At 33.8% G+C, this 19,394-nt stretch overlaps 1 protein-coding gene across 6 annotated transcripts in view; it reads right to left on the minus strand.

The window, feature by feature from the left end:
• EVI5 (ecotropic viral integration site 5) overlaps positions 1-19,394 on the minus strand; it is a 228,920-nt gene that overhangs the window by 69,401 nt on the left and 140,125 nt on the right. For all 6 annotated transcript variants that reach the window (XM_033114161.1, XM_033114163.1, XM_033114164.1 and 3 more), the window contains 4 exons: positions 14,793-14,927; positions 12,196-12,336; positions 10,887-11,045; positions 3,729-3,875 (listed from right to left, as the gene is read on the minus strand). In XM_033114161.1, coding sequence (XP_032970052.1) covers positions 3,729-3,875; positions 10,887-11,045; positions 12,196-12,336; positions 14,793-14,927 — 582 coding nt within the window. The remainder of the gene's footprint in view (positions 1-3,728; positions 3,876-10,886; positions 11,046-12,195; positions 12,337-14,792; positions 14,928-19,394) is intronic.

Raw genomic sequence — 19,394 nt, forward strand, 5'->3', positions numbered from 1 at the left:
ACTCATTACCATGGGCTATAAAAATCTAAATGGTAAGAGGTGGAGTCCCAGCCTACCTCCCTGGCTTTACTTCATTAAGCTTTTCATTATATATGAGACTCAGCAACCAAGTTCTTTCCTGCTTTTGGGTCTTGAATTCTGTGACCCTTTTCATGCAGAGATCTTCCCCTGGCTGATTCTTTCTTAGTCTTCAGGTCCCAGCTCTGATACCACCTTCTGCCACTTGATCTTCATTACCACTTCCCCTTAGCTCCCACGCTAAGTATATAATTAGTAATGATCTTATCTATTTTCTACTTATTGTCTGAGTAAATATTATGACCACCTTCTTCACTACTGTATCTCCAGTGCCTACAAGAGTAACTGACAAATAGAAGATGCTCAAATATCTGACAAATACATAAGTAGATGCCATTATTCTTTCAAGCCTCATAATCTCACCTACTCCCATCCCCATTTGAGAATCACCATCCTAGAATTTATGAATTACATCTATTTAAAATGAAAAGATTTGCCTACACACTTTGTAAGTAACATGATGAAGAAACAGGTACTGTCATGGCCTGCTGGTTAAAGTACAAAATGGTATAACCCTAAGGAGAGTAATTTGACAAAACCTATGAAGAGTACAAATGTATTTACCCATTGACCAAACAATAAAATTTACAGGAATTTATCCTATAGGGATGTGTAGATAGACTTCCATCAAACTGAAATTATTTATGTACAAGATTATTCACTATACTCAGTTTATAGCAGCAAAACACTGGGAACAACCCATATGACCAACAATAAAGGCCTAGTTAAGAGGTAAGTATACTATCGTACATCCATGCAATGAAAAACAATGTACCTTAGAAACTAATGAGAAGACTCTTCAAGCACTGATATGTACAGCTCTACAAAACATGACAAAAAAAGCAGAACATAGAGCGTGCTAATTTTCATGTAAAAAAGTGAGAAAAAAAATTATGTACTTTTACTTGCTACTACCTGCCTAAAAGAAACTCTAAGATGACATTTCAGTAAATAATAAAAGTGTTACCTGGGAAAAAATAAAAGGAGGGGTATGTGGTAGGGCCAGGAAGAGAATGAGATAGAAGGGAACAGATGTGTTATAATAGTACTGTGTTTCCCCGAAAATAAGACCTAGCCGGACAATCAGCTCTACTGCGTCTTTTGGAGCAAAAATTAATATAAGACCCGGGTCTTATTTTACTGTAATATAAGACCGGGTCTTATGTAATATAATGTAATATAACATAATATAATATAATATAACAATATAGTAAATATAATACGGGTCTTACATTAATTTATGCCCCAAAAGATGCATTAGAGCTGACTCGCCGGGTAGGTCTTATTTTGGGGGAGACAGGGTAGTATTATAATCATAATAAAATTCCTCCATTGACTTTCCTCACTTAACATTATTTATTACATAATTTTACAAGTTTGTATATCAATTAGCATACTTTTCCTCATGAATATATATGTCTGTATGTATATAAGTATGTAGAACTAGAGAATATAAAATCTTTCTTCAAATTTAGATTTATGTAGAAAAACCCACAATCTCATTACTGAAATCTTGGGGGTCAGGTATGCTATGGAAGTTCAGATTTTTTAGATTTTAGAAAAGTCATAAGGTGCATCAATCATATATTAGTCTTAATCCAATGGGATGTGAGGCAGTATCCACAATGCAACAGTAAGCTCAATGCTCAATACAATGAAGCAGTGAAGTACAAATACCCATACCAAGAGGGATAAAATAAAAATGATAAATGGCCATATATCAATTCAAATCAGGTTTTGCTTCCAAATAAATAAATTTGTGTAATATTTACGAAAAGAAACCTTTGGGTTTCTTATGTTTGGGGTTTTCATATTGGGAATTAAGACATACTATTTCATTGTTAAGGGGGACATTCAAATTCAGATACAAATGGAAAATAACGTTAATATTAAAAAAGTATCCTGACATTTTCCATAAATGAAAAATAAAATGAACTTTAATGATTACTTACCAACAAATCATAAGCTATAATCATATAAAACTAAATAAAAATGAACCAGATTTACATAATTGAAGGACTGGCTTTCTTGAAAAAGTTAGGTTTGTTCTTGAATTATTCCAATATAACAAGGTAAAACACATACTCTTAATCAGAATACACCAGGTGCTACAGTGACAATTAACACATTGTTCATTCTTGAAATCTGCAAACAGCATTATAAAAGATTGAATAAATCAATATACAGCTTAAACACAGGGGACATATCAGAGTCAACATCTGTAACTTCACAGCAGTATTAATGAACAATTAAAAAGTTTAAAAAATCTCAAAACAGTTCTTAAAATTCTCTAAAATTCTGAATCAGAGTCCATTGCTTAGATAAATTTTTAAAAAAATTATTTTCATCAGCAAACTCCCCAAATATTTATTTCCAAAGAACATTTTTACTTTAATGAAAAGGTGCTAAAGGCATTTGAGGGGCAATATTAAATCTAGTAACAGTGTTAAGTGAAAACTTACACCAATAATGAAAAAAAAAAGACTAAATTTAGTTCCTTATCAAAAATAAGCCAGCACAGACAATACAGAACCATAAAAACTCAATCAGATATTAGTACAACAGATCAAATTGATATGACTTCATGCCACATCATTTTATTTCTAAATTGGTCTAGTCATATCCTTTAAAGGGACTACCCTTAAGTTAGTACAAATTTCAGTACTGCCTACAGATTTCTGTCAGTGTAAATTGTAACAGCCATGCATATTTATTAGGATGTAATTTCATCTCTGGATTTCAGTGACACTGATAAACCACTCAAGCTTCACTCTTGGTTTTTAATGACACCAGAACAAGTTGATGGAATTACAGCTTTATATGTGCCATTGAAAGTCTTATTTCTTATCATAGAATAATAAGGCTGGAATCTTTAAAGGGCATCATTTCTACTATCTCATCATGGAAAGATGATGTCTAGTTTATTTTTTAAATCCCATAACTTGTCCTCAGCAATGCATTCTAATGCCCAGACCACAGTCATCTCTTTAGTTATTTCATACACACACACCTCCCTCTCCTTCCACCCCGCTTCCCATACCTTTTCTCTCTCACCACTGCTATACTGTACATTTATTTCAGGACAAAATGTACTTGCATTCAACTACTTTTTCATGCTTTATGAATGCAAACACTTCATACACAAAAATAGAAAAATTGATTAAAATAATGGGAAATGTACAAAAATTTCCCAACCCACTGGTACATACACACTTTTTTAGCTCTCTACTGTATCCCAAAAACATGTCCATATTGACCCCACTAATAACCAAAGCAGAGTTGCTCCAACCCTTCTAAATTACCTTTTTGGTTGAGATATTAAAAGCTTCTGTTTTAAGGGGCTACAGGTCAAAAGAAAATTTGTAAACCGATACCAACATTTAACCACTAGATTAACTGAATTTCCTGCGCTGACTTTTAACCAACGTGGATGAAAATGAGGTTTCCTGCCTGAAATGCACCCCAGAACAAGGTGAGCTAACCTGATCTGAAAGCAACCACCAAACCAAGTTCAAATAAGTGGGAAATAAAACTAGCCTCCTTTGGCTTTATTTGGTTTTAAGATAATGTAATCAATGATGAGACAAAACAAAACAAAAAAAAGACATTTTTATATGGACAAAAACAAACCAGCTAGTTGCTATGGTTACCTTGCATTCAATCTCTGCTTGTTTGCGCTTTGCTTCACTTAACTGAGTAAGTAGTCCTTTATTCTGTGCTGAAAGATACTGCACCTTCTCTTGTAGACTGATCACCTCTTGTTCTGCTCTTCGAAGATGGTTACTATTGATCTGGTTCTAATAATTAAAGCATAAATACTCAGATTATAGAAATAAAAGGCCTGAAAAAAATAAACATTTCTATTTTTACCTACCCATTTCATGCCTACACAACATTATAAAAAATGTTATTATTAGGTATAGGTCAATTTTATTCAACAAATAGTTAAAAACTAAATATACATATACCATGGGTGCCAAAAAAATGTATACAAGTGGACACTTTGGTCAACGTTGCTCAAGCAGTTATTCGCCATAATCAGAAATGTCTGAATGCTGATGGTAACCACTTTGAGCACCTCTTGTAATTGCAGAAGTCAAACATGACTTATATTCATCTTTTGTTATCAGTGTATATTGAGTATTACAATCTTAATACAGTTTTCCTTTCTTAAAATGTGTATACATTTTTTTGGCACCCTCTGTATATAAGGTCTATATTAGAAGCTGTCATTATAGCTCAATTTACCGTTTATACAACACATGTCTATAAACTACAAGGATGCTTATACAGAACTTGAAGGTATTAATCTCTGAAATAGGCAATGTGGTACAAAGTAGGTACAGATACAGGCAGATGATGAATTTAGTTCCTCTTTTCAACTCCCAAAAGAAAGCACAGTCTGATTGAAAGTACCATCAACATTTACTAGCCTGTAAAAGGCTTGATGTCACTAATTATGTCATGCGCATGTCTACATTCCTCCAATGCACAGCATAATCTATTTTTATGGAGCATGGAATGATTTTGAATTCTGGCTTGTTATTTTGGTGATGAAGCAGACTAGTTAATATGGCTGAGTCTCTATTTCTTCATTTGAAAAAAGTATATAAAATACCATTTCTCATTTGGTTATCTTCAGAATTAAATGAGATAATACACGTAACAGACTCAATGCATAGTAAAAACCTCAATAAACGTTAGCTTTATAGTTTACTTTAATTATAGGACATGCTAAAAAAAACCACATGGACCTTGAATTGACTGACTTGAGGTAGTTTTTTCATTCAGGCTTGACCCTGAATTTTCAGCCTGAATTTTCTCAACCCCAAATTATTCTATCAGAGGCCTGAAAGAAACAGTAGGGATTTTCATAAAGAAAAACAAGTAAAATCTGGCTCCTCATTTAATAGTTCCTTAACCTTGGTCAAATTATCTAATCCCATCAAATTTCAGTACACTGATATAAGCATAGGTATTACCACTTGTCTTTCAAGGCTGCATGTAAGAATTATATGATAAATTTATGAAAGGAGTCTCACACAATGCTTGAAATTTAATAGACACTTAATAAATGCTTAGTAGTTGCTATTATACCTATTCTTCCTCACTCTCTGAATACAACCCTGACTCCAGTTTAAAAAAATCTGGATCTTCTTAAGCTCCAAAATGTTTTACCACTTTTAAATTTCTTTATCTTCACTTTAATTCATGTTCCTCACTCACAGAAGAAATGCCTCATTTTTAAGACCATCCTCTATATTACTCTCTTCTTTCTCATTTTCAATCAATGACTATTATCTACAATATTAAGAGTGAACGTCTTAAGACTGTATTCAAAATGTTCCACAACCTCTTTCTACTGTCTTGCCTCCTACCATTAAAACAAATATCTACACTTCAGAGGGATATACTTTCAATGTAAGCTGCAAAGAATTCCCACAGATAATACTCCTCCCTGCACCCCTGAATACAATTCCATGATCCAAATGTATAAAACACTCATACATAAACAAACCCAAGAACTATGAGTGAGAAACAGTAGACAAAGAGAGCAAGAACAGATTTTTAAGAACTCTAGATAACAAAATCAGAGACTTTATATAAAAGTTTATATTTAAAATTATTAGATATAAAAAGAGGAAGCAAAAACATAAGTGAAGCACAAGTCACTATAAATAAATTCAGCAAATTTAAAAAATAACCAAATACAATCTCTAAAATTAATGTAGCCAGTGACATTAAAAATTTAAATAAAGCGTTAAATACAAGATTACATACATTGAAGAAACAATTAATATCCCAGAAGAAGTCAAGAGATGTAGAAGAGAGAATAAGAAGATACAAAAAATACCTAACGGGTTGTAGGATAAAATGGAAAAAAAAAAGGTGAGATATGATGGTCTAAAAGGTGATAATAGTTGAGAATTTTTTACAACTAAAAAAACAAAAAACCATATATAAATCCACAGTTCAAGAAGCACAACTAGTCCCAATCAGGATAAATACAAATAAATCCTCACCAAGATACAATGTAACAAAACTCAGAATGCTAAAGAAAAGAAGAGGCAAATTAAAGGAAAATCTAAATATCTGTGAAGGGGGAAAGTGAAATATCTGGCAGACATCTCAACAGGAAAAATTTGTAGTGCTTAAAAAAATAAATTTCATCCTATAATAGTACACTCAGGTAAACTATCATACAAGAGTGAGAGAAAAAATACATCTAAGAGAGAATTTATGACACGATTAAAACTGGAAACTGTTAAATAAGTTAGACAGCAAGAAATTGGTAAATCCAAATGAGCACTGACTCCATAAAACAATAATGTCTAGTAATTTGGAGGTATAAAAAAATGTACAGTAACAGTAAGATGTCAGACAGGAAGATGGAAGAAGAGCACATGAAATTCTTCTAAGGCCCTGAAAGTTTGGAAGAAAGATGGAGATAACTTTGTTCAGTCAGGTATAAGCATTTTCAATTTTTTTTTAAGGTAATAAACACTAACAGAAAAGGAATTATAAAAGTCAAACTAGTAGAAAGAAAAACACTAAGTCAACCCAATAAAAAGAAAGGAAAAATAAAAAGAAAAACAGAAATTACAAAATAAAACAATTTCAAATACATCATAACACTTTTTTGATTTCTGACTGTGGATGTAGAGAGTCAGGAAGAGCATTGCTCCTACCCTTTTAATTAAAAAAAAAAAAAAAGCCAGCCAAACTCTAAGTTCATGACTTTTGATGAACCCACAGAGGTGAGATCAGAGGGCTACCAACTAGCCCAAAATCTAAGGGGAGACAAGGCAGATGCTAGTAAACATATTTCAGCTAGAATAAATATCAAACTGGTAGAGGCCAAGTGTGGGCTGGCTAGAGAGTGTGGAGCCCAAGGGGGCAGCACAGTTCAGACTCTTGCACTTATTCCTCATGGACCCAAGAGGTCCACACTAAGAAGACTGATGAGTTTTGAGAAACAGGCCCATCGTACAGGCCTGCGGGAGGAGACTGGTAGTCAATATAGAAGGTGCACTAATCTTTGCTTGCCTCCTCTAGGGAATAAAAGGTTGAATCCGCTTGGAGCAGGGCAACAAACGCTGTTGCCCTTGGGCACTAGGGAAACCACTGCATCTGAGGAAGGGGCAGGACTGTACTTTGGGCCTAGGAATATAGCTGGGAGTAGGGCAAGAGCATTAGGAAGGCCAGATACACCAGTCCCTGGGACAAACACAGCCTAAAACTGAGACTTGATCAGAACAATAGGGGAAAAGTGTTCTCTGCCCCTCCAACTTCTTAACAGGTAACAACAATGGAATACTGCTGGAAACCAACCCTCTATGAAGTGCTATGCAAAGGGAAGACCTCAGACACTGAGAAAACTTTTTGGCAAACCAAACCCCAATCTAAAACTAAGATACTGCTAGGAATTTGAAGCCTGTGGTGAAATGAGAGTAACCACAGAAACAACAAACCTCTACCCCTACCCAACTCCTGAACATATTAACTCAAATCCCCCACATTAATGGCCTAGCAGAAGAAAAGGTGTGCCCATTTCCAGGCATAAAAACTATTTGCCTTAGTCTATTGTCCTACACAAGATATCCAGTTTTCAACAAAAAAATTACAAAGCACAGGAAGAGGTAAGAAAAAAACAAAACACTATACCAAGAGACAAAGCAATCAACAGAACCTGCCTCATATATGACACAGATATTGAAATTATCTAACGAAATTTTAAAAAGCTGTGATTAATATGCTAAATGCTCTAAGGAAGAGGTGAAAAACATGTAAGATCAGATAGGTAATACTATTACCAGAGAAATGAAAACTGTAAGAATCAAACAGAAGTGCTAGAAATGATACACAGTCATAGATGTGAAGAATGCCATTAGTAGCTCATCAGACAACTCACAAAGTTGAGGAAGGAATCAGTGAACTTAATGATAGGTTAAGAGAAATATTTCAGTCAATAGAAACTGAAATACAAAGAGAAAAAATAATGGGGGGGGGACGGGGAAGAAAAGAGCAGCTAATAGTTTGTTGGACATCAAACAATCTAACACATGTGTAATTGAAATCCCAAAAGAAAACAGTATGAAACAGAAATTTCTGAAGAAATAATGACCAAGAATTTTCCAAATTTCATGGCAGACACAAATCCACAGGTCCATGAAACTCAGAGAAAAAACTCAAGCCATATCTTATTTCCCTAAAAAGACTGCCCATTTCATCCAACTTTTCAAATTCCAAACTTATCATGTAAAGTTGTTCTGAGACTCTTTTCAAAAAGTATTTTCACTGGATTTATATTTATGTCCATTTTTCATTCCCGATAGTGTTGATTTGTGCCTTATTTATTTTCTTGAAATCTTGCAGAAGTTCACCTTATTTTACCAAACTAGACTCAAGAAGATACAGAAAACCTGAAAAGATCTATAACTCTTCAACAACTAGGATCAATAATTACTATCCCTACAAAACATGACTGTTTAAAGAAACATATTCCAGCATAAATTCAAGTAATGGGTAATTCTAATCTTACACAAAATTTGAGACTAGAAAAAGATAAAATACAACCTAACTTATTCACCAAGCTTATTATAACCTTGGTTCCAAAACCAAGTAAGAGTCTCCCAAGAAGGAAAATTACATAGTACAATCTGACTTAGGCACAAAAACACTCAACTATTAAAAACCTGAATCCAGCAATGGGAATGTGTTGTACATGTCTTTGTGTATGTGTTCACAAACTTGTTTGCTTTTTAGTACTTTAATCACTGTACCTCAATATAGTTGGTTTGCTTTGCAATCCTATGTGTTTTATTTTATGCATTAAAAAACATTATTTTGAGGTGTCATCCACTTCAGACTGCCAAAGGGATTCTTGGCACAGAAAAAAAATAAAAATCCTCCTACTGAAGAAACTCTTTCATATACATACAAGGAAATATGTGCAAGAATGTTCAGAGCAGCACATTTGTAATAGCAAAAATTGGTACAAAGAGGAGTGTGGCTCAATAAACTTAGGTATACTCACTAAGTGGACTTTTCTAGAGTCATTAAAAAATGAAGCAACTGGAGCTATATATATCACCAAGTACACATCTCTTAACCTGGGTGCTGGCTACATGGGTGTTTGATATAAAACACTTTAGACGACTACGATAGCATTACCATTACATCACACTGTTTCTATTTATTTTTCTCATTTTACAATGAGAAAACTTCGTGAATCATCTCCAGTTCAAGCACTGGCACTTACGAACCATTCCTCTTCCAGCAAAATCCATCCAAAATCACATTCATTAGTCAGGCTTAATTCAAAATAGAAATGCCTTATGGAGCCATCCCTCAGACCACCTAGTTGGAATTAATTTTCCCCTCCTATTCTCCATAGCAATTTCTATGTCTCTAATTACCACATTTCTAAATTATATATTTTTCTAGTTTTATTGAAGTATAGTTGACATGCAGCACTGTGTCAGTCTAAAGTATACAGAATAATGACGTGACTTACATATATTATGAAATGATTACCACAATAAATTTAGTCAACATCCATCATCTCATACAACGATTACATTACATATACTTTGTGAATGCCTGATTCCTCAAGTGTAAGTTCTTTGAAGGCTGGACAGTACTTTGTATTCACAAGTTCTCAAACCGTGTTTGTTGAATTTGATTCATTTACCTACACCCATTCTGAAATAAATCCTGAACATGGCTAAACACAAAAGCTGTGTTTTCATCTTTAACATCAATACTGAGATAAAGTTTGATTATAAAAATAAAACTTCCCATTATAAAAGCTAAATTTCTATTTTTCATAATTTTACTGTTATTCTTAATTACAATGAAAAATATAAGACAATAACTTTGACCAACGTAAAATAAGATATATTTATTCTAAAGGATTTACATATGCAGCTTATCATGTTTAAGTTGGAATGGTCATTTTTTGCACATAGGTATACAGAACAATACCTGAGTGAACTATGCCCCCTACTGACTGAATAAGTACTTTGAAAACAAACTAACAGTACAGAGATTAGAGAGTATTACAGAATATGGTCCACAGAACTGTACCACATAAAAACCAAATGTACCAAATGTACTTTTATATTGCAAATGGATTTCATAAAAAGGACTCTTCAGACCTTAAGCCAACTATGTTTAAGACAGAGTTTATTAGAGACATGGGGACTTGAGAAGAAGTGTAATTTTGGAATTGACTGCTCAAGCCACCGCATTACACAACTTGAGAAAGCATCACTCACATTATATTCTACATCAGTGGTTCTCAATCGGGGGCAATATTGCCACCCACTCTCCCAGGGGCATATGGCAATGTGTGGAGACACCTTTGGTCATCACAGCGTGGGATGGGGGAAGCAGACACATGGTACTACTGGCATCTAGAGGTTAGAGGCCAGGAATGCTGCTAAATATCCTAAAATGCTCGGGACAGTCCCCACAATAAAGACGCATCTGGTCCAAAATGTTAATAGTGTTGAGGTTGAGAAACTTTGCTCTACATGAATATTCCCTCTCAAGTTGTGCAACAAGGCAACAAAGTCAAATGGAGTTTCACGACTTGATTAAACTTTGTTGAATGGGTCAGAGACATTAAATCTCTGATATCAAAGAACACAATTTTTGGTCCTTTTATCTGGGCTAGAAAATTCTAGACAGTCTAGACAGTTTCACATGTCTACCTTTTATCTCAATTTTAGGGAAGATACAATTTGCACATAAACTTTTGTTCTGCTCGATATTTTTTAAAGCGATTGGGCTTTCCATCATACCTGTGTCTCCATTTCCATCATCCTTTGTTTTACTTCTCTTATTTCTGCCTGCGTTTCAGCTTCTTTAAGTCGAATGGTCATCAGTTCATCTTGTAACTCATTCACAGCATTTTTCTTAGGTGGGTCTTTCCATCTCCCGCTAGTACGAGCTAAGTGGCGCTAAAACACAAAAAATTATATTGCAACAAATATTCCCAGTATCAAAATAAGAGCTAACTTTATTGAACAATCATTTCAGGCCTGGTATTATATTAAGCACTTTATATGCATTACTTTAATCCCTAGAAAATCTTAAAAGTTAGGCACTATTATCTTTATTATATAGGTATGAAAATGGAAATTGTGATTAAATAATTTTAGAAAGGCCACACTGCAAATCTTTACTGCCAGTAAGTTTCAGACCTGGGATACAAACTCAGATATAGTACAATTTTTTTATATTGTGGATTAATTATTGTAAAGAACACAATTTTTACCCTAATTTTTTTATGAGAGAGTTTCACATTATTTTTAATGAAGTTCCACGAAAAGAAAAAAATGGGGCTATTCATTTATTAAGGAAGCAATATTAGAAGTTAAGAGCAGTGTTCTCAAAATATCTGTGGTGAAGGTTCAGTTTTGTTGGTTTTTAATTTCCAGTTTATTGCGGCCTGATACTTTTGCAAAAAAAAAGTCATGGCAATATCAAGGACTAATTTCAATCTTTGCTAGATGCATCACCCACCCCAAATTCAAATCAAGATCACTATTCGAATGCTGTGCAGTTTTTGTTTTCTTCCCTCTCTCCCTTCTGTTTTATAGATTCTGGTTTTTTTTCTCTGCCAACAGTTTCCCACATATGTGAACAAATTTGTGTGCATATAACTAGCTAAAGGTCTAACTTATTTTGTATGGTAATCAATTATCAAAAAAAGTTAGAAATTTATAGACGAATTCATATTGGTGTTAACTTTTTGATATTTCATACTGAAAAATGGATTTAATATTAACAGAAGAAATGTGTACTATATAAAGGATTATTTTTTTATAGATTTTTAGAAAAAGTTATATAAATTACAATGGTATTAACAACAAAAATATGACTTGATCTCTATTTTACCTTTTACTGAATTATAAGAGTTCAAAAAAGGGAGAACCAGCTTAAGGTACTTGCAATTCATAAACACTGTCAGTTTTGCATATTAAACAAAGTTTTTCTTACTTTTAAACTCATATCCTAGTGTTGGTCACCAGCTACTTCAAACTCAAACAAATTGTAGATATTCAGGTTTTACTCTGTTTAGAAAGCATACAAAATATACTGATATACCTGCCAGTGCTCCTCTAAATCTCTGACTTGTTGTCTAAGTTCTTTCAAACCCATAATAGCTTCTGCTTCTCTCAGTTTCACCGCAATGAGTTCTTCCTGAAGTCTTGCAATGTTATTCTCATCAGGAAAGGAGTTGTTTCTCTAAAGCAAGAGAAAATTTAATTTGGGATTTTTAAATTTAAACAATAAAATAAAATACAGCATATATAATAAGAGCTATTTTGCCCCATATGTAATTATACTTTATAGTTTTATTGAGATGTAACTCACAAACCATAAAACTTATCTTTTTAATGTGAACTAGTCAGTGGTTTTTAAGAGTAATCAAAGGGTTGTGCAACCATTGTCACACTCTAATTTTAGGACATTTTAATCAGCCCAAAAATAAACCCTGTACCCATTCATTACCAGGCACTCCACATTTCCCCTTCCCCCAGCACCTGGCAACCACTACTTTGTCTGTATGGATTTGCCTATTGTAGACATTTCATATAAATGGAATCCTACAATACGTGGTCTTTTGTGGATAACTTCTTTCTCTTAGCATGTTTTCAAGGTTCACCCCTTTATATGGCCAAATAATATTCTGTTACATGGATACACCAAATTTTATTTATCCATTCATCAGTTGACAGAAATTGGAGTTGTTTTCACTTTTTGGCTATTATGAATAATGCTATGGATGATTGTGTAAAAGTTTTTGTGCAGACATATGTTTTTGTGTGGACATAATTCTCATGAGTATATACCAAGAAGCAGAACTGCTAAATCAAATGGCAATTCTACATTTAACTTTTAAGAAACTGTCAAAGTTTTCCAAAGCAGCTGCACTATTTTTCATTCCTACCAGAATGTGTGAGGGTAATTGTACTTAATTTTGAGACTACAAAAAGTCGAACTTTGTGTTGTTTAATAAAATACGAATTGGTGTTATAGAGCAACAGGATTAAAAATGTTTTTCAACATAGCAATAAATTTAGTAACCTCTGATTAGAACTCCAAATGAAGCATAAACATCATTTACACTTTAAAGATTTATGGAAAAGAATAGTCTAAAATCTGTTTTGTTGTATTTTCTCAGCATGTCGCTTTGGAAAGGAGTGTAAAATCTCAGTACATTAGTCATATTTATATTAATAGTCACAAAATTAATACTAAGGTTATCTAAATATTTGTTTCAAGGGTACAAAATTTAGATTATTCTCCTACCATACTGAAAGAACCACCTTAGGATATAAGGTAGCCCTGTATTAAACTGCTCTGGGGAGTGACCAAGAGATCCTGAATTATGCCCCAGTAAAAGCTCCTTAGGTAAACTGAGGTATTACAGAGATTTTTAAGTCCTGAATCTATCAAATTTTCTATCTCTAAAATATTTCATGGTGGACATGAAGATTTTAGCCCCCAGAGATGATGGAATAAAATTACTCTTGCCAACTATACATTTTTATGATGGATTTTGAATATTTTCTCAATTGAAAACTAGAAATTTATGGTAGATGCATAAAAAGAGAATCCTGCATTAAGAAATTAACCACAGGGAGCATGAAACCTTCCAATTTCCTTTCTACCCTATACCATGAATACCAACAAAACTACTGGATTAAGAAATCCAGTTTTAACTTGAACCCAAGGATATTTCTTTTTACCAAATATTCCAAATGGAGAGATCCAGATTCTTACCTAAATCACGGAGCCCAGAATACTCCTAAGTTAGAGACCAAATATTCTGTTAGGCATTTTTCACAGTATTCTTGTTGGTGTTTTTCAACAAATAGGCAAATAAATTTTCCAAAACTATTATTCCAACTGATTCTAGTTATATACTGCTCTACTTCATTAAGAAATAGCTAAGGACAACTTGAGTGTGTCATGTCCATTGTTTATGAGCTTTTGATTTAATAGTTAGATACTACCCAGGGATAAAAGGAACAAACTCAACATACAGCCCAAGTCATCAACAATTTTATAGATAAGAAAACAGATTCAGAGTTTGTCATCTAGAATACAGACTCCGAAGTCTGAGGGTTATAAGACACCTAAAAGCGTTTCTATTTCCACTACTTATCTAATCCTTCAAGTTCTTTAGCGACCCTGAAAAAGAGGTAAGTTAGCTTCTGTAGCATACCTTAGGCTAAGAACTTCCTGTATATCCTGAGGTGGCTTATTATAGCATGGAAAGTTGTAACAGTTACACTCAGATGAAATTTTCCCTGAAATGTTTATGTATTAGTTATATCTGATTTCTTACAAATGCAGATATTATAATATTTGAGGACAATAGTTAATTTCTATCCCCTAAGTTTCTCTTTTCCAGCATTTAAATTTTATTCATATCAAAATTATCCTGGTTGTCTTCCTCTACAAGGGCTCTAACCTCCATTTTTACCCTTAAATATGGGGCTTTGAGTAATAAGGCAACAACAACAAAATAATTGGGAATCTTATTTTTTTCTGTTTCCTCTCTTAATAACTAATATATAAGGTTTCTAGTGTGTAAAAAATAAACAAACCACCAAGTCCAGTTTAACTGCTCAATAAGTACTTAACAAATATCTATCACACATCTCCTCTAACTTGGGAATAGTTGTTCTCACCTTCTCTATATCCAGAACTTTATCCTGCATCTCCTTTAGCGCACACTGAGACTCGGCTTCGCTTAAACGGGCTTGGACCAATTCCTTCTCCAGCTGTAGCACAAAATCTTCATTGTAGTTGGAACTGCATTTATGCTACAAATTATAGACATATACTGAAATTTCAAGAAGTATGAACATGTATATACAATAAAAATAAATGCAATTACACAATGCAGTTAAGGGCAACCATATAGTGAAAGTTTCATTTACCCAATATTTTCAGCATCTCTCCTCCAATTAACTTTCCAATGAATAAAAAAGTCCAAGTTTCATATATATAAAGATGATCACATTATTAGGTGTTGGTAACTAGTTATTACACTAATCAGATCCAATTTATAGAAGATAAATATCTCTTTCTCTCTTTCTATCCATCAGATACTAAGAATTTGTCTGGCGCTATAGGTCTGCACTGTACAACAGTGGCTACCGAGCACTTGAAATGAAGCTAGGCCAAATTGAGAAAGGTTGTAAGTGCAAAATACAAACTGGATTTTGAAAATATGAAATGCAAAAGGCAAAATACCTCATTAACAATTTTTACATTGATGGACTGTTCAAAGAACATTTTGAATACACCAAATTAAACAAAAAATGTTGTTGATTTTCTCTGTAATTATCTACTACTTTTAATATGGCATTTTAAAATGCATTTGTGGCTCACATTATATTGCTAGTAGACAGTACTACTGCAGACTACAGAAGACAAGTACACATTTACTGGAAATTCTATTTTAATCTAATAAAAATAAAAACAAGAGATCCACAATGATGTGAACCATCCAAAATCCTAGCAGAACAAAAATGTATTTTCTCTTAGAAGTGTAGATCTCTTTAAAGATACTCATGAAAATGATCGCTAGAAACAGGAAAATGCAGATGTTGCATGAAGAAATTAATCATGAAAGCATGAAACCTTTCCATTTCTTTTCCTATTCTATAATGTGAATACCAATGCAGCCACTTAAAAAATCCCCCTTTAAACCAGTTTCTATATAAAAATTGTTCTAAAAAAGCAAAACGATATCTAATTCACCACTATAAAAGACTTCCTAAAATAAACTATCACTTCGCATTTAATTCGTGTAGTAAAGAAAAAATACAACTCAAAATTCCAAAATAGTCACAGAGAACAATCCCCTACTGAACTAGCATTAGTAAAGAATGGTTCCTTTTACTCCTCAATACATTAGGAACAAAATAGATGTCAAACTAAAACTCTATTAAAAAACCATTAAGTACTTAGTTAAAACATATGGTACTCCCTTGTCCCAGGTAGCCAAAAAGATGATGTGGGTTTTTAAACTAACAGTTCATTTATTAAGCAAATGAGGAATTTTTAATTCAGTGTATTACACATTATTTCTCATAGTAATTTTCCGATACTATTAAAATAATATTTCAATACAAGAAGTGCATCTGCAACACATAGCAAATACTTACCTTACCCAATAGGGAAAAGGCACTCTTTTGTTATGACCACATCCAAACTGCAGGTACCATATTTTTTTTTAAATGAGATCATACTTATTTTATGAGTAATACTAGGGTTTTTTTTGTTTGTTTGTTTGTTGCCCTTAATCTAAAGTCCTGATAAATGTAGTTCAGGTTTGTTTGCCAAGACTCTATATTGAGATCCCTAGGAATACATCAAACCCAAATGGCCCGTATGAGAATGGACCCTTTGATCTGGTATAAACCAACTGATCCAACCAAGCACAAAAAAAGTGTACTAATATTGGAAAAATGTTTTTCAATAAAATTTATAATACTTCTAATTGTCCTGTTGTTCGAGGGATAAATTCTAAATTCCACAATTTACACGTTATTTCTCCTTTTGTACTTCCCATTTGTTGCTCAATCCACAGCAAACTAGCTTTAGTCCTCATCCCTTGATAAAACCTCTCTAATCAATAACAATATTATACCCAGTAACAACATAAAAGCTCAATAAAGTCCCTTTATTCAGCTCTTACCTTCACTCGACAGTCAACTGACTACTCTTAAAACTTTCTCCTCCCTTAGATTTTGGAATATAGCAATCCTTTAGGGTGTCTCTTAGTATTATCATGCCCCATGATTAAGATCAATGAAAAATTAGAACAACCCAATCCAGGAAGGATTACTAAGGGCCCAGACCCTTCAGGAATAAAGGTTTGGGTCACCCCACCAGGTTAAAGAACCATGACCAACTGAGGCACATGTTGAAGGCAAAATGAATACAGCGTGGGCAGTGGAAGAGGGTAGTCATAATTACTAGCTATGACCACATGACCTGTTACAGAAACGAGGGTGGTAACTGTCATGAGTAGTTCCTTTTAATAATGCTATGACTCTGTTTGTGTGTGTATCTATATCTATCTTCTTTCTTCTTTTATTCCTTTATGTAATATAAGATGCATTAACTTTATATCACAGTATATAACATGCATTGTTAATGTTACATCATAGTATTTGAGTTACACTATATCAAGAAGAGAAAACACCACTCAAGGACTTTACCTCCTCTTTTAGGGAAGGTGAGTAGGATAATTGTAGGCTAATCTGTCAGGCAGAATTATGACCTTGTTACTGTTCTTGTCTTTACATGGAGATTAAGTACGGCTTAAAACTGACAAGGGTTGGACTTGTGATGGTTAATTTTATGGGTCAACCTACGCCATAGGATGCCCAAATTAAAAATTACCTCAGGGTGTGTCTATGATGGTGTTTCCAGATGACTCAGTAGATTGCCCTGCCCGGTGTGAGTGGGTTGAGGTCCCAAACAGAACAAAAAGCGGAAGAAGAAAACACTCATTCCCTTTTCTGCCTGCTTGATCTGGGACATTGGGCTTCTCATCCCCTTGGACTGGGATGTACACCGTCAGCTTCCCTAGTTCTCAGGCCTTTGCGCTCAGATGGAATTACACCACTGGCTTTCCTATGGCTTCAGATTGCAGATGGTGAATTATGGAATTTCTCAGCCTTTATAATGGGGTAAGCCAATTCCTCACAATAAATCTGTGTGTGTGTGTGTGTGTGTGTGTGTGTGTGTGTGTGTATACTATTGGTTCTGTTTCTCTGGAGAACCCTGATTAATATAGGGTAAATTTTACAAATAAAATTAAATTTATTGATTAGAGGTTTCATTGTTGTTTGGTTTTGGTCCATTTCAAATTTGAGCCATTAGAGCTTCTGCAATTTAATCTTTTCTGGTAATTATTTCTACCATTTTCAATTTTCCCTGTTGAAACTTTTGCAAATCCAAATTTTGTCAGGAAAATGATACTTGTGATACTTCTATCAATGTTTAGTCTATTAAAAACTTTACCATATCAATAGAGAGAACCCCAAAGATTCCCAAAAAAAACCATTAGAACTGATAAATGAATTTAATGAAGTAGCAGGATCAAAATTATTCAGACATCAGTTACATTTGTATACACCAACAATGAACTAAGAAAGAGAAATTAAGAAAACAATTCTATTTACAAGTGCATTAAGGAAATATATATACTTAAGAATAAATTTAACCAAGGAAGTAAAAGACTTGTACCCAGAAAAGTGTAAGACACCGAAGAGAGAAATTAAAGAAGATACAAATAGGGCAGCTGGATGGCTCAGTTGGTTAGAGCACGAGCTCTGAACAAGAGGGTTGCCAGTTCTATTGCCGCATGGGATAGTAGGCTGTGCCCCGTGCAACTAAAGATTGAAAACGGCGACTGGACTTGGAGCTGAGCTGCGTCCTCAACTAGATTGAAGGACAATGACTTGGAGCTGATGGGCCCTGGAGAAACACTGTTTCCCAATATTCCCCAATAAAATAAAATAAAAAAGAAGATACAAATAAATGGAAACATATACCATGTTCATGGACATAGTTGAAATGTCCATCTACAGATTCAACACAATCCCTATCAAAATACCAATGACACTTTTCACAGAACTAGAACAAATAATCCTAAAATTTATATGGAACCATAAAAGATCCCAAATTGCCATGGCAACCCTGAGAAATAAGAACAAATAGGAGGTATCATGCTACCTGACATCAAATCATACTACAAGGCTATAGTAACCCAAACAACTTGGCCCTGGCATAAAAACAGACACATAGATCATGGTACAGAATAAAGAGCCCAGAAATAAATCCATGCTTATATGGTCATTTAATCTACGACAAAGGAAGAAAGAATGTACTTTGGGTTAAGACAATCTATTTAATAAATGGTGCTGGGAAAACAGATACATGCAAAAATATGAAACTGGACCACCTTCTTACGCCATATTCAAGAATAAACTCAAAATGGATTAAAGACTTAAATGTAAGACCCGAAACCATAAAACTCCTACAAGAAAATATAGGAAGTAAACTTGTACACATTACCCTTAGTAATATTTTTACTGACATATCCCCTCGGGCAAGGGAAGCAAAAGAAAAAATAAACATATGGGACTATATCAAACTAAAAAGATTTTTTCATGGCAAAGGGAACCATCAAAACAGAAAGACATCCTACTGAATGGGAAAAGATATTTGCCAATGATACATCTGATAAGGAGTTAATATCCAAAATCTAT

This window comes from Rhinolophus ferrumequinum, chromosome 9 (genome assembly GCF_004115265.2).
Source record: "Rhinolophus ferrumequinum isolate MPI-CBG mRhiFer1 chromosome 9, mRhiFer1_v1.p, whole genome shotgun sequence".
Lineage (NCBI taxonomy): Eukaryota > Metazoa > Chordata > Mammalia > Chiroptera > Rhinolophidae > Rhinolophus > Rhinolophus ferrumequinum.